This window comes from Macaca thibetana, chromosome 3 (genome assembly GCF_024542745.1).
Source record: "Macaca thibetana thibetana isolate TM-01 chromosome 3, ASM2454274v1, whole genome shotgun sequence".
NCBI lineage: Eukaryota > Metazoa > Chordata > Mammalia > Primates > Cercopithecidae > Macaca > Macaca thibetana.
The window spans coordinates 103,482,740-103,504,016 of NC_065580.1; the positions used below are offsets into that span (position 1 = coordinate 103,482,740).

The 21,277-nt window shown below is 47.3% G+C and overlaps 2 protein-coding genes, 1 long non-coding RNA gene and 1 other non-coding gene across 4 annotated transcripts in view; 2 read left to right on the top strand and 2 right to left on the bottom strand.

Annotated features, from left to right (window-relative positions):
* The window catches only part of FKBP9 (FKBP prolyl isomerase 9), a 51,564-nt gene extending 31,173 nt beyond the window's left edge, over positions 1-20,391 (top strand). The window contains exons 7-10 of the mRNA XM_050783282.1: positions 6,791-6,977; positions 13,229-13,374; positions 16,150-16,313; positions 18,643-20,391. Of these exons, the coding sequence (XP_050639239.1) occupies positions 6,791-6,977; positions 13,229-13,374; positions 16,150-16,313; positions 18,643-18,819 (674 nt within the window). The 3' untranslated portion in view covers positions 18,820-20,391. The remainder of the gene's footprint in view (positions 1-6,790; positions 6,978-13,228; positions 13,375-16,149; positions 16,314-18,642) is intronic.
* Positions 1-21,277, bottom strand: part of LOC126950102 (uncharacterized) — a 480,177-nt gene that overhangs the window by 80,528 nt on the left and 378,372 nt on the right. The window lies entirely within an intron of this gene.
* LOC126950111 (uncharacterized) overlaps positions 1-21,277 on the top strand; it is a 189,675-nt gene that overhangs the window by 80,213 nt on the left and 88,185 nt on the right. The window lies entirely within an intron of this gene.
* LOC126951775 (U6 spliceosomal RNA) lies at positions 15,095-15,197 on the bottom strand. Its single transcript, XR_007724639.1, has one exon. It is a non-coding gene; the product is annotated as a U6 spliceosomal RNA (small nuclear RNA).

Below are 21,277 nucleotides of genomic sequence, written 5' to 3' on the forward strand. Positions count from 1 at the left end.
GATCTGCCCGCCTTGGCTTCCCAAAGTGCTGGGATTATAGATGTGAGCGCCATGCCCTGCCAGAAATAAATATTGTTAATCTTAATCTGGTAGGCAGAATATTCAGCCCCTCAAAGTATCTATGTTCTAATCCCCAGAACCTGTGAGTGTGTTACCTTACTTTATTTATTTATTTTGTTTTGCAACAAAGTCTTGTTCTGTTGCCCAGGCTGGAGTGCAGTGGTAAGGTAAGATCCTAACTCACTGCAGCCTTCAGCTTCTGTGTTAAAGTGATCCTCCTGCATCAGCCTCCTGAGTAGCTAGGACTACCTGTGTGTGCTACCATGCACAGCTAATTCAAAAACAATTTTTTTTTTTGTTTTTTTTTGTGAAGACAGACATGGTCTCACTATGTTTCCCAGGCTTGTCTGGAACTCCTGAGCTCAAGCAATTCTCCCACCTTGGCCTTCCCAAGTGTGGGATGACAGGTGTGAGCCACCATGCCTAGCCTCCTGTTACCCTATTAAAAGGGACTTTACAGATTTGATTAAGGATCTTGAGATGGGAATAGTATCCTGGATTATCCAGGTGGCCTCACAATACTTGCAACAGTCCTTGTAAAAGGGAGGCAGGCGGTCAGACCGGGGAAAAAGTGCTAAACTGCTGACTTAGAAGATACAGAAGGAGGACCCTGTCAGGGAATGCAGGTGGCCCCAAGAGGCTGGAAAAGGTAGGAAGCAAATTCTCCCCGGCAGCCTCCAAAAGGAACACATCCCTAACAATACCTTGAATTTATGCTTCTGCCTTCCAGAATTAGGGGAATCCGTTTGCGTTGTTTTAAGCCAACAAGTTTGTAGTAATTAGCTGCAGCCACAGTAGGAAACAAATGCAGCCATGAAGTGAACGTCCTTCTATACCTTTGAGTGTATGTATAGATTTAAAAAAAAAATGCCCACCTACACTAATCAATACGGACAAACACGGGATTGTCTATGCGTATTACTTTGTGATTTCTCTCTTCACCCAATTTGTGGTGAACAACAGATAATGTTGTGAACAACTTTCTATGCTATGTATTTTAATGGCTGCTCCTTCACTCAGGAACAGTTGATGGAGTATTTCTTTTGTTTTCGTATTCTTTTGCTGATGGAGGCTGGCTTTGTTGGCTGTACATTTTTTTTGCTAGTTCTGTTCTGTTTTTTGTTGATACATCATATGGATCTTGAGAGTTTTCCCAGTAGTGTTCATCCCAGAGGATCTAAGAAATGTCAAGTTGGTTGGAAAGTAGGTTGTACCATGGAGAAATATTTTTTTCTCCCTGACTTAAATTTCTGATTGATTAAACCACAACAGATCACAGCTTAAGATCCATTCGACAGGCCTTTCTTCACACGTCCTGCTTGTCTAGTGTCTTGATGCTCTATTGCTTTTTATTGTGTAGATTTCTACTTCTAGTCAAATATAAACAGAAACAGATAAATACTTTCTGAGTGTTCTTGTTTCATTATGGCCTGAGGACTAATCTTTCCTTTCTTTAAAAAGAATGCATTGATGGAAAACATTTGCCTAAATTACTTTTTTTCCTCTTGGCTTTCTATCAAGTATGAGACAGAGCTCTGCAAAGAATTATATAAGCCTCTGGGAAGCAGCCGAAGGCTCATAAATTTTCTGCGCAATGAGACTGCATCATCCTGAGTCACGTTGCTGTGGGAGGAGGGCACCCTGAGTGACCCTGAGGTATCAACCCCAAGCGCTCTTGAGTGGAGTCTGCCTCTGTCCTCTCCTGATCAGCACCCTTGGCCTCTTTGTGGGGGTTACATAGGAGCCCATGCTGATCCCTTTGTGGGGGTTACATCGGAGCCCGTGCTGATCCCTTTGTGGGGGTTACATAGGAGCCCGTGCTGATCCCTTTGTGGGGGTTACATAGGAGCCCGTGCTGATCCCTTTGTGGGGGTTACATAGGAGCCCGTGCTGATCCCTTTGTGGGGGTTACATAGGAGCCCGTGCTGATCCCTTTGTGGGGGTTACATAGGAGCCCGTGCTGATCCCTTTGTAGGGGTTACATAGGAGCCCGTGCTGATCCCTTTGTGGGGGTTACATAGGAGCCCGTGCTGATCCCTGAGGGGCTGAGCCGAGGGGGGTCAGGATGCAGAAACTGTCTTCTCAGTGGCTGCTTCACTGCATACCACGGGGCCAGGCACATTGTGAATGTTTGGCAAATATTTGTGGGAGGAATGAATTGTGGGCTGTCCCTGTGCTCTCAGCCTCTATCAGCATTTCATTCTGTCCCAGCCATTTTCCCCTGCAAGATTGGTGGAGGGGAAAGGGTAGGCCTCCTGGGAGAGGTTCTGGATCTTTCTGCCATCTGCTTTGTTCCCTGGGTCAGCCCTGAAATTAGGGCATTTGGATGGGTTTGCAGCCTCAAAGTGGGGAATGGATTCTGCCTGCGAGGTTGTGTCAGCTTCACTTCATCGATAGCTTGCTGTTCCTCAACTTCCAGATTACCTTTTGAACACCCTTTTAGGAAAGAGAGGAAAGTTAATAAATGACATTTTTACCCACAGTGTGTCTGGGACTTCTTGCACATGAACTCATTCAAACCTGGAAACAGTCTTCTGAGGCATCATTACCCTCATTGTTTAGAAAGATAATGAGGCCCAGAGAGTTCCACCCATGTGTCCAAGGCCACAATCGCTAATCCATGATGGAGCTGGAATTGGACCCAGGGCTCTCTGACCCATGTGTGTCCTAGACAGACAGAAAGAATGAGTCCCCATTAGGTAGTGACTTGTTGATACCTACATGTGGAGAACCGAGACCTCAAACCAGAAGTCCCAGAGCTCTCAGAGGAAACCCACCCGCTCAGAGGAAACCCACCTTCCGCAGAGGAAACCCACCCCCCGCAGGGGAAACCCACTCCCCTCAGAAGAAACCCACCCCCGTGGAGGAAACCCACCCCCCGCAGAGGAAACCCACCTCCTGCAGAGGAAACCCACCCCCCGCAGGGGAAACCCCCCCCCCGCAGAGGAAACCCACCTCCTGCAGAGGAAACCCACCCCCACAGAGGAAACCCCCCCCAGAGGAAACCCACCCCCCGCAGGGGAAACCCACCTTCCGCAGGGGAAACCCACCCCCCGCAGGGGAAACCCACCCCCAGCAGGAGCTACAGAGTTTCTTGGGTGGGCTGTTGGCTGCTTTAAGTTTTTGTCATCTGTGTCTCTTCTGAGGGAGGCATCCTCATGGTGAGAACAGAATGATGACTTCTGCGCTGGTTAAGGGTTTATACAGAGAGGAGGCTGGTGTTGGGGCCACGCTGGACTATCACTGCCTGTTTGCTGGTCAGCACTCATTTCTATACTTAATCTACAAATAGCTTTGTGGAAGTCAGACCAAGATAGAGGGATAGAGGTTCGAGGCCTGGGTGCTGCCTGGGGTAGGTGGGGTCTATGGTTCAAGGTTCTGATCTTCGTTTTTGCAGGCCGAGAAACTCCATCTATCCATCCATCAAAGATTTATTGAGTTTCTTCATGACCAGGCCCTGCTCATGGTGTTAGGGATTCTGCAGAGAGAAACACAAACAAAACTTCCCACGCACACAGAGAGTGTTTCCTTGTTGACGCCCTCAATAATGTGTGTGCCTCAGAGGTTATCAGGCACCTGGTAGACTGACTCATGTTCACTTCCTAGCAGCTGACATACCCACCTGATGCTACATGGTTCCTTGATTGGGTGTGTATCGACCTCTACACTGGTTGGAATTCTTGTGCCTGGAATCCTTGGGGCCTGAGAGACTGAGTTTATTTGACTGCTGACATCAGATCCCAGGGATGTGGGTGGTTCCAGATGCATGCCTTTTTGCCCTGGAGAAGGCCCTGCACCCGAATGCATCTTGGAGGGGAGATTATATTTGAATTGACAAAATTTGGTGACTGCTTAGCTCAGTGTTAGAAGTTTTTAAAATCTGTGGTAAAATATACTCCACATCTTTACCATTTTAAGTGTACAGTTTAGTGGCATCAAATATATTCACAATGTTGTATAACCATTACTACCATCTACACTCAAAAGTCTTTTATCATCCCCAACATAAACCCATTACACAATAACTCCCGATTCCTCCCTCCCCGCAACCTCTGACAACCACCTTTCTTTCTGTCTCTACCAATTTGCCTATTCTAAGTGCTTCGCTTAAGTGGAATCATACAATATTTCTCTTTCTGTGTCTGTCTTATTTTACTTAGCATAATGTTTTCAAGGTCTATTTATATTTTAGCATTTATCACAATTTCAAGCTGGGCGCAGTGGCTCATGCCTGTAATCCCAGCACTTTGGGAGGCTGAAGCAGGTGGATCACCTGAAGTCAGGAGTTCAAGATCAGCCTGGCCAACATGGTGAAACCCTGTCTCTACTAAAAACACAAAAATTAGCCAGGTGTGGTGGCACGTCTGTAATATCAGCTGAGGCAGGGGAATTGCTTAAACCCGGGGGACGGAGGTTGCAGTGAGCTGAGATCACGCCACTGCCCTCCAGCCTGGATGACAGAGCAAGACTCCATCTCAAAAAAAAAAAAAAAAAAAAAATTAATTCCTCTTTTCTGGCTAATAAATTTCATTCCTTTTTATTGCTGAATGAATATTCCATTGGATGTATATACTATATTTTGTTGATCAATTCCTCTGGTGGTGAATACTTGGGCTGTTTCTACTTTTTGTCTACTGTGAATAATGCTTAATGCTTCTGTGAATATGAGTGTACAAATATCTGTTCGCATCTCTAGTTTCAATTCCTTTGTGTATATACCCGAGAGATATTTTTATTTAATGTTTTATTGAAATATAATTCACATACTATAAAAGTAATCATGTTAAAGTTTACAATTTAGTTGTTTTTAGTATATTAACCAGGTAACAGCTATTACCTCTACCTAATTCCAGCACATTTTCATCACTCCAAAAACTAACCCATAACCATTAGTGGTCACTCTCCGTACCCTCTTCCCATCCACCCGCTCCCCCAGTGCTGGCAAAGAAGCCAGCCTTTTGTGTCTGGCTTCTTTCACTTAGCATAGTGTTTTCGGGTTCATTCCCAGCTGATTTTAATGGGTTGCCAAGGTTGAGAAACCATAGATCTGCCTCTGCAGACACCCACCCTGTCCACGTATGTTAGCTTCCCATGCAGAGCCGTCCGTGGCCCTGGCTCTGAGCAGCCTTCTGGCCAATGGCAGGCTGTATTTCCTGGTTCCTGTGGGAAGGAGCCTGCACCCCACTCCACCCACACCAGCAGCCCCTGTTAGGAGTGAGTAGCAGGCACCTGTGTTCTGCTATAAAGCACACCCTTCTCAAATTATTACCTTTACCTTTGGCCAGCCCCAAAATTTGTACCTCAGTGTTCTCAGGATTTTCATGAGAATTAAACAATACATGTTTAATTTAGAAGAGTGCCTGGTACTCAATAAACGCCTTTATGAGCATGAGTGTGTTTCTATTAAGGAGAGAGACCAATCAAGAAACAGACACAGAAAAGGGACGGGAGGTGAGGAGGGGCTGTTGGTGTTTGTATATCTCTATCTGAATTTTGTCATTAGCTGTGTTATTCTCTTGAATAAGTAACATCATGTCTGAGTTTTTGTTTTCTTTCTTTCTTCTTTTATGAGGACACAGTCTCACTCTGTTGCCAAGGCTAGAGTACAGTGGTGCAATCCTAGCTCACTGTAGCCTTGACCTCCTGGCCCCAAGCAATCCTCCTGCTTCAGTCTCCTGAGTATCTGGGACTACAAGTGCTCACCACCACGCCCAGCTAATTTTTTTGTAGAGACATTTGGCTGTGTTGCCCAGGCTGGTCTCGAACCCCTGGCCTCAAGTGATCCTCCCACCTTGGACTCCCAGAGTTGAGATTACAGGCATGAACCACCACCATACCTAACCTGAGTTGGTTTTCTTATATGTAAAATGCTGATGATAATAAAATATGTCCTTCACTCTAGGTAACATGATTTAAAAATATTTTACATTTAAACTTCTCTGAAATGATTTGGGCTGGGGGGCGTATTACAAATGATGCATATGTTTAAGTGTCCCCCACGCTCCTGGAAAGCTGTCATTACATTCCTGGTGTTATGGCCATGCCTACCCCGCAAGGTTGCTGCAGGGACTTAAAGGGAAAATGTAGGTGAAAAATACTTTGGCAAACTGTAAAACATTATTCAGATGTGAGCTACTGTCTTCAAAAGTGGAAATTATGGAAAAGTTAATTAATAATTTAGTATAGAACAAATAGGATGTATTCTAAAAGCACCTGTGACTGTTAGGGGTACAATCATGAGGGACAGGTGTCTTTTTCTTTACGAAGTTTATGTTATGCTTTTCTTGAGCAGTGGTCGGACATTGGAGTGATTTCACTCTGCGGCTGATTTCCTCACCCCACTTCTTACTTCCGGTGGGCGAGGGGCAAGTGTTAATTTGGCTGGGCTTGAGTTTCCTCATTTGTGATCAACTTAGCCACTTGTCTTTCAGGCTGAATGATGCCATGGGGCAATAGTCCATAGTCTTGAATTTTAGTCCAAACTGTGCTCATTATGGGCTGTGGGACCCAGGGCAAATCTGTGCCTCCATTTATCGACCTGTAAAATGAGGATGAGGTTACATCTAATGGCCCTTTCAGCATCAGTCTTGGAATCCTCCTAGGGTTTCGTATCTGGGTGCCCGTTTTCCTCACTTGGAGGGGCCTTGAGGACATACCTGGTGATACTGGGGAGGCCCATATGCTGCAGCCTGCAGGGGTCATTCATTAATTCCCCGTGTCTGTCCTTTAGGGAATATCCCCGGCTCGGCTGTGCTGGTGTTTGACATCCATGTGATCGACTTCCACAACCCTTCGGACTCCATCAGCATCACCTCCCACTACAAACCCCCCGACTGCTCAGTGCTGAGTAAGAAGGGAGATTACCTCAAATATCACTACAATGCCTCACTTCTGGATGGGACCCTGCTGGACTCCACGTAAGGGCAACCAGAATGTTGTGGGAGTGAGCCTGGAGGGTGACAGTTGCGTGCTCCCACCATCCTCCTCTCGTGGGTAGATGCTGGTTGAGAGCTTTTATCTCCATGCCGCCCCACTGCATAGCTTGCGCCTGTGTCACTGCTCAGGTGCATTATGTTAAGTTTCCGATTCATGGTCTTGCCCTGCTCCAGGTCATTTTTCACCCCATGAAATTGTCTTTCTGACAAGCAGATCTCATCATATAACTGCTGTCTTTCCTTCCTTCCTTCTTTTTTTTTTTTTTTTTTTTTTTTTTTTGTTTTTGAGACGGAGTCTGGCTCTGTCGCCCAGGCTGGAGTGCAGTGGCCGGATCTCAGCTCACTGCAAGCTCCGCCTCCCGGGTTTACGCCATTCTCCTGCCTCAGCCTCCCGAGTAGCTGGGACTACAGGCTCCTGCCACCTTGCCCGACTAGTTTTTTTTGTATTCTTTAGTAGAGACGGGGTTTCACCGTGTTAGCCAGGATGGTCTCGATCTCCTGACCTCGTGATCCGCCCGTCTCGGCCTCCCAAAGTGCTAGGATTACAGGCTTGAGCCACTGCGCCCGGTCCCTTCCTTCCTTCTTTCCTTCCTTCCTTCCTTCCTTCCTTCCTTCCTTCCTTCCTTCCTTCCTTCCTTCCTTCCTCCCTCCCTCCCTCCTTCCCTCCCTCCCTTCCTCCCTCCCTCCCTTCCTCTACTTTCCTGTCTTTTCTTTCTCTCTCTCTTTCTTTCCTTCCTTCCTTCCTTCCTTCCTTCCTTCCTTCCTTCCTTCCTTCCTTCCTTTCTTTCTTTCTTTCTTTCTTTCTTTCTTTCTTTCTTTCTTTCTTTCTTTCTTTCTTTCTTTCTTTCTTTCTTTCTTTCTTTCTTTCCTTCCTTCTCTCTCTCTCTCTCTCTCTCTTTCTTTTTCTCTTCTCTTTTCTTCTCTTCTCTTTTCTTTTTTTCTTTTTGAGACAGAGTCTCACTCTCTCACCCAGGCTGGAGTGCAGTGGCACTATCTCAGCTCACTGCAACCTCTGCCTTCCAGGATCAAGTGATCCTCCCGCCTCAGCCTCCCAAGTAGCTGGGATTACAGACATGCACCACCATACCTGCCTAATTTTTGTATTTTTAGTAGAGATGGGGTTTCACTATGTTAGCTAAGCTGGTCTTGAACTTCTGGCCTCAAGTGATCCACCCTCCTCAGCTTCCCAAAGTGCTAGGATTACAGGCGTGAGCCACCGTGCCCAACTCCCTCCCTCCCTTCCTTCCTCCCTTCCTCCCTTCCTTCCTCCCTGCCTCCCTCCCTCCCTTCCTTCCTTTTCTCTCTTTTCTTTCCCTCGCTTTCTTTCTTCCTTTCTTTTCTTTCTTCCCGTCTCCTTCCCTCCCTCCCTCCTCCCTCCCTCCCTCCCTCCCTCCCTCCCTCCCTCCCTCCCTCCCTCCCTCCCTTCCTTCCTTCCTTCCTTCCTTCCTTCCTTCCTTCCTTCCTCCCTCCCTCCCTCCCTCCCTTTCTCTTTCTCTCTTTCTCGCTCTCTCTCCTTTTCTTTTTTTTTTTTTTTTGGGTGGGGGAATGGTGTCCCACTCTGTCACCCAGGCTAAAATACAGTGGCATGATCTTGACTCACTGCAACCTCCGCCTCCTGGGTTCAAGCAATTCTTGTGCCTCGGCCTGCCGAGTAGCTGGGACTACAGGTGCGCACCACCACACCCAGCTGATTTTTTATATTTTTAGTAGAGACGAGGTTTTACCACGTTGGCCAGGCTGGTCTCGAACTCCTGACCTCAGGTGATCCACCCACCTCGGCCTCCCAAATTGCTGGGATTACAGGTGTGAGCCACTGTGCCCAGCCTCCTCTCTCCTCTCCTCTCCTCTTTTCTTCTCTTCTCTTTTCTCTTTCTTTTCTTTCTTGCAGGGTCTCACTCTGTCACCCAGAATGGAATGAGGGAAGTGACCATAGCTCACTGCTGCCTCGACCTCCTGGACTCAAGCAATCCTCTCACTTCAGCCTCCCGAGTAGATGAGACCATAGGCATGTGCCACCACACCTGGCTAATTTTTATTTTTTGAGACAGAGTCTTGCTCTGTTGCCCAGGCTGGAGTGCAGTGGCATGATCATAGCTCATTGCAACGTCTATCTCCTGGGGTCAAGCGATCTTCATGCCTCAGCCTTCCATGTAGCTGGGATTACAGGCATGCACCACTATACTTGACTAATTTTGTTTAATTTTTAGCAGGGAGGAGGTTTTACCATGTTGCCCTGGCTGGTCTCAAATTCCTGGGTTCAGGTGATCCTCCTGCCTCAGTCTCCCAAAGTGGTAGTATTACAGGTGTGAGTCACTGCACCTGGCCCAGGCTAATTTTTTAATTTTTTTTTTTAGAGATGGGTTGGGGGGGTCTCACTGTGTTTCCCAGTCTGGTCTCGAACTCCTGACCTCAAATGATCCTCCCGTCTTGGCCTCCCAAAGTGCTGGAGTTACAGGTTTGAGCCATCATGCCCAGCCGAACTGCTTTCTTTAAAAATCGACTCACAGGCTGGGCGCGGTGGCTCATGCCTGTAATCCTAGCAATTTGGCAGGCCGAGGTGGGCGGATCATGAGGTCAAGAGATCCAGACCATCCTGGCCAACTTAGTGAAACCCCATCTCTACTAAATATATAAAAATTAGCTGGGCATTGTGGCGGGCACCTGTAATCCCAGCTACTCAGGAGGCTGAGGCAGGAGAATCACTTGAACCCCGGGAGGCGGAGGTTGCAGTGAGCCGAGATCGTGTCACTACACTCCAGCCTGGCGACAGAGCAAGACTCCATCTCAAAAAAAAAAAAAGAAAAAGAAAAAGAAATTGATACACAGATAAAGGCCAGACTCTGGAGTCTGGCACATAAGGCTCCCTGTCAGCTCCGTTCTGCCTCACCAGTCTCTTCCACTGGGTCCCATCTTCCACCTTCCAGGGCTGCCATGTGCAGTAGTGCAGGTTGTTACTGTTCTTCTTCCTTTTTCTGGCCAACTTCTGCCCTGGCTTAAATGTTATATTTTTTCTCAAAATCTTTCCTTAATTCCTAGAAGAATCAATTGCTTTTGCTTCTGTAGTCTCATAACACTTCATGCATTACCTGTCTTTTAGTTTTGTTTCTATCTCTGTTGCTGGTGTAAATACCTTAGGGACACCCAATGTATTTATTTACATTTTTATGCCCGACACCTTGGCCAGAGCATAGAACCAAAGCAGCATTGTATAAATGTTCTTTGATTGAGATAAATCTGAGAATATGTTAAATAGGAACCAACAGCATAAACTAGTGTCAGGCATGAGAAGGAGCTTTGCGCCTTGTGAACCTGAATCTTCAGACGTATCTGTAAGTTAATATTATATTCTCTTCTTTGGGAAAGAAACATTTTCAGCATTAAAAAAATTTTTTTAGAGACAGGGTCTTGCTCTGTGAGCAGTGGCGAAATCAGGGCGTACTTTAACCTTAAGCTTCTGGACTCAAGAGATCCTCTCGCCTCAGCCATCCAAAGATTTGGGATTACAGGTGTGAGTCACCAAGCCCGACTAATTTCAGCAGTTTTTATATATCCATTTTTGTACTGAGCCTGACTTAGTTTCCTAAGTTTGGTCTTTGGGGGAAAAAAGCTTTGCATAAGCAGGTACGTGCTACTGCATTGATTCTGGATGTGCAGGGTTCTCTCTTCCTTCCACCTGTCCCTCTGCCTTCTAGCTTTGGGTGACTCTGTGGCTGTGAAGTTTGACCAGCCTGGCCAACATGGTGAAACCCTGTACTAAAAATACAAAAATTAGCTGGGCATGGTGGCACGTACCTGTAATCCCAGCTACTCAAGAGGCGGCAGGAGAATCGCTTGAATCTGGGATGTAGAGGTTGTAGTGAGCCGAGATTGCGCCGCTGCACTCCAGCCTGAGGGACAGAGTGAGACTCTGTCTCCAAAAGGAAAGAAAAAGAAAAGACCCTACGGATATACTCAGAGTTCTCCCTCTGGGACCGCGGGATCCTGTATGCGAATGCATTTAATGTATTTCATCAACTCTAAAGAGTGTGATGGAAACATTTCATGTATCTCTGACCAAGTTAAAACGCTGACGGATGACATACTGTCAGTCATAAAATGTATCCTAATTATAGAGAGGTTACACTGTGAAAAAATATGCATTTTAGAATCAGTGAAATATGTGCATAGCTTCCAGGGCCCAGATTTACAGGGACCTGGCTTACAATAGACCTTGCAAAGAAATCCCAACCGTTGGTTATTGAAAGCTAGCGGGAGGCAGGGCCGCAGGGAAGGGGCATGGCTTGCAGTGCTTTTAAATCAAGTGAGCTCCTAAGAGTGAAAATGGTCCATTAGGTTAGAAGGGTCTGTAAGGTCCGTGGCTGCTGTCACTGCTCCTGCTGATGTTCATATTCCTGTCCTCTGATTCTGAGGCTGAGGAAAGGGGAAGTGGGCGTGGGGAATGAACAAAGGAATTCCTTCTCGGGAGGGTCCAGGATCTGCTTCTCACGCGGGGCAGGGAGAGTCGGTCTCCCTGCCTCCTGCTTGTGTTTGGAGGACTCATAATATCCTGGCAGAGCACTCGGGAGCCACATGAGCCAGGGCTCCTTATCAGGAAGTGCATTTTGTACTCTGAGAGCCTCTGTATTACACGTAAAGCTGCAGCGGAAGAGTAGCGGCTGGCGTCCCTGCTGGTGTCTTCCTGGTGTGAGCTTCAGAATAGTGGGCTAATGGAAAGCTTGGCCGGCACCTGCCTATCTGATCCCAGCTGGAGCCCTGTGTGGGCTGGGTCCCATTCATCAGGACTGAGGCAGCAGCTGCTACCTAGAGGGGAGGAGGGGAGTAGGGGAATAGGAGTGAGCCGGGGAGGGTGAAGCAGGCAGGAAGCTGCAGGCCTGCCGTGGATGGGGCCAGGAAGCACGCAGCGGGAGTGAGGACGGTGTTTGAGAGAAACACTGCCCAAAAGAGAAAAAAAGAAAATCACAGGACCCGAGGAAAAAGAATGAGTGGTGTGTTCAGAGATGATACATGACAACAAATTGTTTGCTTGGAGGATTTTCTTATGCGTGCGTGTTTAAACTGGCCTCAAGGAGGAAGAAGAAACATGCATTCCTGGATGACTAAGTGAGTTCTGGAATATTCTGTCATAAGACTTTGCAACTGGAGTAGCCCCAGAGAAAGGCAGGCAGTGGGAGTTGGCTCCCTCCCACAAGGCATCCCTCACCGGAGTTGGCTTTGTTTCCGGTTCCTCCCAGGTGGGAAAACACAAACCCTGTCTCGGTTTGCTGGTAATCAGCTGGAGAAGGGAAAGAAGCAGCTGCCCTGGGCCCAGGGGAGGCCGGGAAGCCTGAGAAGAGGATGTGACCCAAAGGGGCACCCGTCCATGTTGTCACCAGCTGCTCATAGGCATCAAGGGGGTCAGGGATCTTTTCTCCTTGGAACAAAGAACATACACGCTGTTTGCCTTTAGGAAGTGATAGGAATGGCATAGATTTTGGAGTAGATTTATTTTTAGTAGTGACTGAAGTGATAGAGCAAACTTTTTTTTTAACTGGCTTCCCGAGGTCCATGGCCATCAAGGATAATTAAACTCTTGGTGGTCTTTTTTTTTTTTTTTTTTTTTTTTTTTTTTCCAGTCTTGGACTGTTACAGACATAAGCACTTTACACCTCAAGGCCAAACATTTATTGAGCCCTTTGTACTTCCTCTCCACTGTGCCAAGCATAACATGTTATTTGTGATTTGAAACATCCCTGTGAGATAGGTATATTTGTTGTCTCCGTTTCATAGATAAAGTAACTGAGAGATTACATTTCTCAGGGTCAAATTAAGTGGCAGAACCAGGAATCCAGCTCAGGTCTTGCTAAATCCAAAACCCAGGGTTTTTTGTTTTGTTTTTGTTTTTGAGACAGTCTCACTCTGTCACCCAGACTGGAGCGCAGGGGCGCGATCTTGGCTCACTGCAGCCTCCACCTCCTGGGCTCAAGAAAAAAGGACCTCATTCCACTATGCTTGTCCACTCTGGAACTTCCACAGTCTTGCCTGGATTTTCATGGCCTTGACAGTTTTGAAGATGACAGCCAGACATTTTTCAGCATGTGCCCCGATTTGTGTTTGTCTGATGTTTCCCCGTGATTAGATAGGGATTTTTATATCTTTGGTAGAAATATCCTGGCAGTGATGTGTTCTTCTCATGGGAACACTCTCAGTGCCAGCGGGATGGTGACCTAACATGAGGCTCTTCTGTTTCATTTTAGGTGGAATTTAGGCAAAACTTACAATATCGTTCTGGGATCTGGGCAAGTTGTGTTGGGAATGGACATGGGTCTCAGAGAGATGTGCGTTGGCGAGAAACGGACCGTGATCATTCCGCCCCACTTGGGCTATGGGGAAGCTGGCGTGGGTGAGTGAGCAACAGTATTCAAGGGTGTTTGGGGCCCGCTTACTATCGGAATTTTGTGCTTTTTGGGGTGCCATAGTTAGAATCACAGCATGCTTCTTACATGTAATACCCAAAGAGTGTGTGGTTTCTATTTTTAAAAAATGATTTAGCATTTTTGTTTAGAGACCCCTGTGAATTCAGTGAGCCACGTCAATGCTCCATTACCCTCTTGAGAAAGAACCAATTTGCGTGAAATAAATCTTGGATCTTGGATCTTCAGACCCATGTGTGGGAGGTGTCCCTGGGGGGAGCTGCCTGGGAGGTTTCTCTGGGGTCAGACTGAGCACATCCTTCTGGAACTGTTTCCTGGGACAGGTGGAATACTGTAGGCCGTTGCTTTTCACTTCTGAGCCTGTAGGCTGTCCAAGACAGTTTCTTTTGGGAGAGATTAGTTGCAAGTGCTGGAAATACTGGCTTTCCCTCATCCTCACAGTCGTTATGTTTTACTCCATCATTTCAGCCACAGTGTGTCCTCCACATGGGGATTCAATAACTTTTTTTGTTTGTTTGTTTGTTTGTTTCAGAGACAGGGTCTCTCTCTATCACCCAGGCTGGAGTGCAGTGGCACCATCACGGCTAACTGCAGCCTTGAACTCCTGGGCTCAAGCAATCTTCCCACCTCAGTCTCCCGAGTAGCTGGGACTACAGGCATGCACCACCTCACCTGGCTAATTTTTTATTTTTTAGAGGCAGAGCCTCACTATCTTTCCCATGCTGGTCTTAACTCCTGGGCTCAAGCGATTCTCCTGCTTGGGCCTCCCAAAGCACTGGGATTACTGGTGTGAGCCACCATGCCTGGCCCCAGGAACCCCTTCTTTTCAGTGTTTTCACACTGCTGATATCCGGACATGGAGGAGATAGGAAGAGCTAACTGGTAACAATTATAGGCACTGTGGATTGATATTTTTTTCCTGTAAAAGAATTGTAAAGTACATTTGTTCTTCCTACCAATCCCAGAAGAAACCCTTTAAAAATTGTTGTATATTCTGGCTGGGTGCGGTGGCTCATGCCTGTAATCCCAGCACTTTGGGAGGCCAAGGTGGGCGGATCACGAGGTCAGGAGATCCAGACCTTCCTGACTAACACGGTGAAACCCCGTCTCTCCTAAAAGTACAGAAAATTAGTCAGGCATGGTGACGGGCACCTATGATCCCAGCCACTTGGGAGGCTGAGGCAGGAGAATGGTGTGAACCCGGGAGGCAGAGCTTGCAGTGAGCAGAGATCGCACCACTGCACTCCATCCTGGGCAACAGAGCAAGACTCCACCTCAGAAAAAAAAAAAAATTTTGTATATTCTTTAAGACTTTTTCTGTGATATATTATTAATAATTATAATATATAACATATTATATATAACGTATACTCTAGATAAGATATAATAATTTGGAATAATACACATTACCTTTATATATTCCATACTTTGATAACTTCTTTGGGCCTATACTGTATACACTGTTCTTGAATTTGTGCTTACAGTCAAATCTTGGATCATCATCTTTGGGCATATGGTTCCGATTCTAAAAGTTCTGCTGTTAGATTTACTTAAAAGTTTTACCATTGTATTGTAGTCTCTACAAGCAGCTTTCAAACTTTTTTCAACAAGACATGCAGTAAGAAATACATCTTATTTCCCAATCTGTATTCTATATAACATATAATTTACACATATACACATTTATTTATTTTTAATCAACACATCACAAATTTGCATGTCCTGTTTGCACAGGGGTCATGCTATTCTTCTCTGTATGGTTCCAATTTTAGTATGTGTTGCTGAAGTGAGCATTACTTTTAGTTTCATATATAAAATTGAAGCTCAAGTTTCATGACACAATACCTATCTTTTCTTCTCTTTTTTTTTTTTTTTTTTTTTTTGAGATGGAGTCTCGCTCTGTCGCCCAGGCTGGAGTGCAGTGGCCGGATCTCAGCTCACTGCAAGCTCCGTCTCCCGGGTTCACGCCATTCTCCTGCCTCAGCCTCCCAAGTAGCTGGGACTACAGGCGCCCGCCACCTCGCCCGGCTAATTTTTTGTATTTTTTAGTAGAGACGGGGTTTCACCGTGTTAGCCAGCATGGTCTCGATCTCCTGACCTCGTGATCCGCCCATCTTGGCCTCCCAAAGTGCTGGGATTACAGGCTTGAGCCACCGCGCCCGGCCAATACCTATCTTTTCTACAGGTAAAAAGTATTCTGTTCCATTCTTTTTTTTTTTTTTTTTTGAGATGGAGTCTCACTTGGTCGCCCAGGTTGAAGTGCAATGGCACGATCTCAGCTCACTGCAGTGTTTGCCTCCCTGGTTCAAGCAATTCTTGTGCCTCAGCTTCCTGAGTAGCTGAGACTACGGGTGCCCACCACCACACCCAGCTAATTTTTGTATTTTTAGTAGAGATGGGGTTTCACCATGTTGGCCAGGCTGGTCTTGAACTCCTAATCTCAAGTGATCTGCCCGAGTTGGCCTCTCAAAGTGCTGGAATTATAGGCATGAGCCATCATGCCTGGCCTCTATTCTATTCCTTAATTTAAAAAATAACAAAATGCTGGTCACCACCCTTTAAACTGATTTCATGACTCATTAACGGGCCTACAGTGAGAAAGTGACTAGCCTTTGCTCTGCTTTCTTGCTTTGGTCAGAAGTCCCACCCTGAGTGAGGCTGCTGGAGGTTGGGTGGGTGCTGGTTGATGGGTTTGACTGCTGCCTGCCAGCTGACACCACCTCCCACTCCTGTCACCTGGACAGATGGAGAAGTGCCTGGCAGTGCCGTATTGGTGTTTGACATTGAGTTGCTGGAGCTGGTGGCCGGCCTACCCGAGGGGTACATGTTCATATGGAATGGTGAGGTGTCACCCAACCTCTTTGAAGAAATTGACAAGGATGGCAACGGAGAAGTCCTCCTGGAAGAGGTAACTAACTGGCCTTTGTAGGAAGGTGAGACCGAACAGCTCAGGGAGCCTGGTGAGGCCACGGGGCTGGTCCTGAAGGCGAGGCCTTCTCAGGGTGAGGCCAGTGGGCTGGAGGGCTTGTGAGATGGCCAGCACACTCATGTGCCAAGCACTTTTACACACGCCCTCTCTGTGGAAGCTCACCATTCCTCTCTGAAGAAACCAAGTCCCTGAGAGGTGCAGGGCTTGATTCCAGGGCACACAGTGTGTATTTAGTTCTCGTTACTGGGTGCTCACTGCCTGCCTGTGTGTGCTGAGTGTCTTCAGTGTATTCTCTGGTTCGGCCCTCACAACAGCTGTTTTTTAGAAGAAACTGTGCACAGAGAAGGTAAATGATTTGTCCAAGGTCACACAGCTACTCAGTGGTTTGAGCCAGGACCACACACCTCTTTGTGAAGCTGGGCAATAGAACCGTCTGTTTTGCTCCACGCCTGGGGAATTCCAGCTCCCTGCCTCTTCCACGTCTGCTACTGAAAGTCCTCCAGCCTTTTCCTCTCTCTCTCCACATCTTCAGCACTTCTGGATCATTGTCATTTGCATACAAATGTGCTGTTATTTTCCCTTCCCTGGATGTGTCTTTCTAGTTCTCTCATTACTTTCCTTTCCAGCAAAAACTTCAAAAGAATTGTGTGTCCTTCTTGCCTCTAATTCCTCTCCTCCTAGTTTCTCTTAAACCCTTTCTGACATTTGTCCCTGCACGCCTCTGAGCCCAGCCTTGCCAGGGTGGCCAGTGTCTTCCGTATTGCAGAATCCAGTGGTCAGCTCTCACGCTCCTCTTACTTCAACACAGCTACAGGATGCGTCTTTCTCTGGCTTCCAGGACACCACACTTCATGGTGTTCCTTCTACCTCCCTGGTACGTCCCTCTCAGGCCTCTTGTCCCCGATCTCTTCATGTTGGAGCACCCCGGGCTAAGTTTGTTGTTTTCTCCGTCTTTAAGTCACTCGCTTGGTGGTCTTATTGGGTCCATATCCTGATGGCGTCTGAATTTGTAGCTCCAGTCCAGGCTTCTCTCTGCGTTTCACACTCATGTGTTCAGCTGCCTGCTTGATGTCCTCATTTACGGAACCCCCTGCTATCCACCTGCACACCCCGCCCCTGGAGCCTGCTTTACCCAAAGCCTTTCCATCGCAGTCAGTGGCATCACTGGCCTCCAGTGGCTCAGGCGAGAGCACTTGGTAATCTCTGACTCCTCTCTTTCTCTCGTAGGCCATAATAATCCTCAGGAAATCATTCCAGCTCTACCTTGAGAGCACATGCAGAACCTGACACTTCTCACCACCTCCACCGTGTAGCATCTTAGCCGGGGGTCTGTCATCTCTTTCCCGGGTCACATCACAGCAGTGGTGTTCATGAAGCTCTTCCTGCACTCACAGTGGCCGTTCTCACACAGAAGCTGGGTCAGACCTGCCGAGGCCCCTGTCTCCAGGGCCTCACAGTAGCCTGTGAAGACCCCGCACTTTCTGCTCGCTGTAACCTCCTCGCCGGCTGTCTCCCTCTGCCCACTTTACCCGGCCACACCCGCCCCCAGTGCTGTCTGTGACCAGCCAGGCATGCGTCCACCTTGAGCCCTGGCACCAGCTGCCCTCTCTGCTCAGGAGACATCTGCCCCAGAGAACTTGTTCGGCCCTTTCCTTCTCATCTTTCAAGCCTTTGCACAGATCTTCCCTTCTCCTTAAAGTTTTATCCTGACCACTGAATTGAACATTTCATCCCTTTCTCTCATCCTTACTGAGCTCCGCTTTTTGATTTTTTTCTGGAGCATTTCACTTTGTAACTTAATGTGTCATTTACCTATTTTTATGTTCCATGTCTAATTGTCTGTCTTTCCACTAGAATGCAAGCCTTACAGGCACAGGGTGTTTGTTTGTGTATTGATATATTTCAAGATCTAGAACAGTGCTCGGCACATAGGAGACCGTATGTTTTGATCATATGAATGAGTGCATGCATCCGAGAATGTTCTTACAGTGTTGGGTCGTGGGGGTCAGCCTTTGGTAGGGAACTAAGTGGGGAGAAGGGATAGCTCTGACGGCTGCTGGGTATTGGCTACCTGAATAATACGGGCTCTTGGAGTTATTTAGTACAAGGGGTTTTCACCTGCATTTAGAGAAAAAAACAAAACGAAACACAGGTCATAGGTCATGTGGCTGCCAAAAAGATCTTGTCTGTGTTGGTAGCCCAGACTCAAGTTCCAGCCCTGTCACCCCCAGACTGCTCTGTTTCTGGCCCCAGACCTGGCGTTCACGGTGGCTGAACTCATGGTCTTTCCTGTCCCCTTCTTTTCCAGTTCTCAGAGTACATTCACGCCCAGGTGGCATCTGGCAAAGGGAAACTCGCTCCTGGCTTTGATGCTGAGCTGGTTGTGAAGAATATGTTCACCAACCAGGACCGGAATGGAGATGGGAAGGTCACGGCCGAGGAATTTAAACTCAAAGACCAGGAAGCCAAACACGATGAACTCTAAACCTGGCACGAACCAGATGGTGCCAGGGAGTACGTGACACCAAGCCACTTGTCGTGGCAGAGCGTGCAGTGAGGGTGCAAGGGTCTTTCAGAAGGTGCATCATTAGCCAGTAGTAGGTGGGTCACATAGTACCTGGTGTACACATCGGGGTGGGTTGATACATGGGGTGAGAAGTTTAGGCCGATTGCCAGTGATAGTAAACAAAATCTTTGCAGAGAGCCTTAGCACGGGATGTGTCCAGTATTGAAAAGGCTGCACTGCCAACCATGATTTGTGAGCCTTCTGGGAAATTTTGTTATTAAAGGAATATAGTGTCAGATGGAAGTTATCATCTTGGAGGAACCATAAGAAAAGGTGTCCAGGGTATCTATATAAAGAGGGTTAAATTTTTTTTAACTTACTGGTTAAGACATTTTAGAAATATTCTTGAGATGGGCAGGAGAGTCAAAGGGCTTGCTTGCCCCAGCAGGGTTCCCAGCAGACAGCCATGGCTCTTCCCAGCAGCCTGTGCAAACTCTGATCATGGCCCACCCCGGCACACGCACACGCACATCATGCTTTTCCAGCTCATCACTCCCTGCCCCACTGTGGGCTTCCCGTTAATAGTGTATAACTTGGAGTTAAGTTAAAAGAGCCTTTTGGACAGAAAACTGGGCCAGGAAAAGGCATCTCGGACCACAAATAGAGAATTTGATTCCGCGTTTGCCACATAAGGTCATCTGCTTAGCTTTTTCTTTCTTTCTTTTTTTTTTTTTTTGGAGACAGAGTCTCGCTTTGTCGCCAGGCTGGAGTGCAGTGGCGCCATCTCGGCTCACTGCAGAACCATCTTGGCTCACTGCAGCCTCCGCCTCCCGTATTCAAGTGATTCTCCTGTCTCAGCCTCCTGAGTAGCTGGGACTACAGGTGTGCACTACCACACCCAGCTAATTTTTGTATTTTTAGTAGAGATGGAGTTTCACCATTTGGCCAGGATGGTCTTGATCTCTTGACCTTGTGATCTGCCCACCTCAGCCTCTCAAAGTGCTGGGATTACAGGCGTGAACCACCGTGCCCAGCCACTTAGCTTTTTCTTATTCCCACCTTTCTATCCCATAGAACACCCTTTTTTATCCTCCCTGAACCATATTGATAAGATAAATAGGGCTGGGGGCGGGGCCCCGCTGGTCACTCAACAGAGTATTTCCCTTGGCCGAGATGGAAGTTTCGTCCCAATAGATGAGCTGCTGAGCATCAACAAGGTGACATTTTTCTGCTGCCCATTTGTGTCCTGGAGAGGGTGGTACCCTGAAGGCAGAGGCCAGCTGCTATAAGACAGCAATGACAGTCCACCTGCCGGCCTGATTCCTGCATCATGGAATAACCACGTGGCTACCTTCTATCCTCTGTTCCCAAATGGTGGTGGCACTTATCCTGAAGTCGTCAATGATTTCCCTTTGAAACTACTTTATTTTACTAATTTAAACTATTTTGTACTGATGTAGCCCTGAGGTAGTTCATGAAAATGCTGTGCACTCATTCAATGGAATAAATGTTGGAAAGCTGATCTTTTCTGATATGAAATGTTGAATTATATTACCTGCTTTTCTGATGTTTTATTGGAAGGCTAAAGACCTGCGAGAATGCCCCATGCAGTCAGAATCCCCTTGATGAAAACAGCAGAACTTCGCTGCAGTTACTGAGGGAGCGCGTTCTACTTCTAGGGAGTGTGAGTCAGGGTCCTGGCCCTCCTCCGGGACTCCTGAAGAGAAGCTAAGGAAAGGACTGTTTAGAGTGTGGGCGGGGCTGGGGAAACTGAGGATGTTGAGTGCCGGTGACAGCAGTGTTGGCCACTGCAGGAGGCTGCTACTACCAGGGCCTGAGGGCTCAAGAGGAGGCAGTGGGAGCAGCACAGGAAGGGCTGCCTAGAGGCATCCCAGAGGGATGCAGCCACCACTAGCAGTGCAGCTGACACTGCAGCAGAGCGAGGGACAAATGCCCCATCCCCGCCGTGCCCCCATTCTCTGATGCCTGCCACTGGTCCTATTAGTGAAACCATGTTGGAAGCGAGGGTAAGAGGAGCTCAGAGACGAGTTCTCAGACGTCAGCCTCTTGGGTGCAGAGAAAGGTGGAGAATGAATCTGAGATAGGGATAGGGTGGGTGGGAGCAAATGGAGAATAACTGGTACATGAGAAACTGTGTGTGTGTGTGTGTGTGTGTGTGTGTGTGTGTGTAGTGCAATTATATATTTAAAAGCAATTATTTTAATATACATAAAATATATGTATTATATAGACATACAATTGCTGTTTAAAAGCAAATGTTGGCCATGTGCAGTGGCTCATGCCTGTAATCCTAGCGCTTTGAGAGGTTGAGGTCGGTGGATCATTTGAGGTTCAGGAGTTCAAGACCAGCCTGGCCAACATGGTGAAAACTCGTCTGTACTAAAAATAACAACAACAACAAAAAATTAGCCAGGCG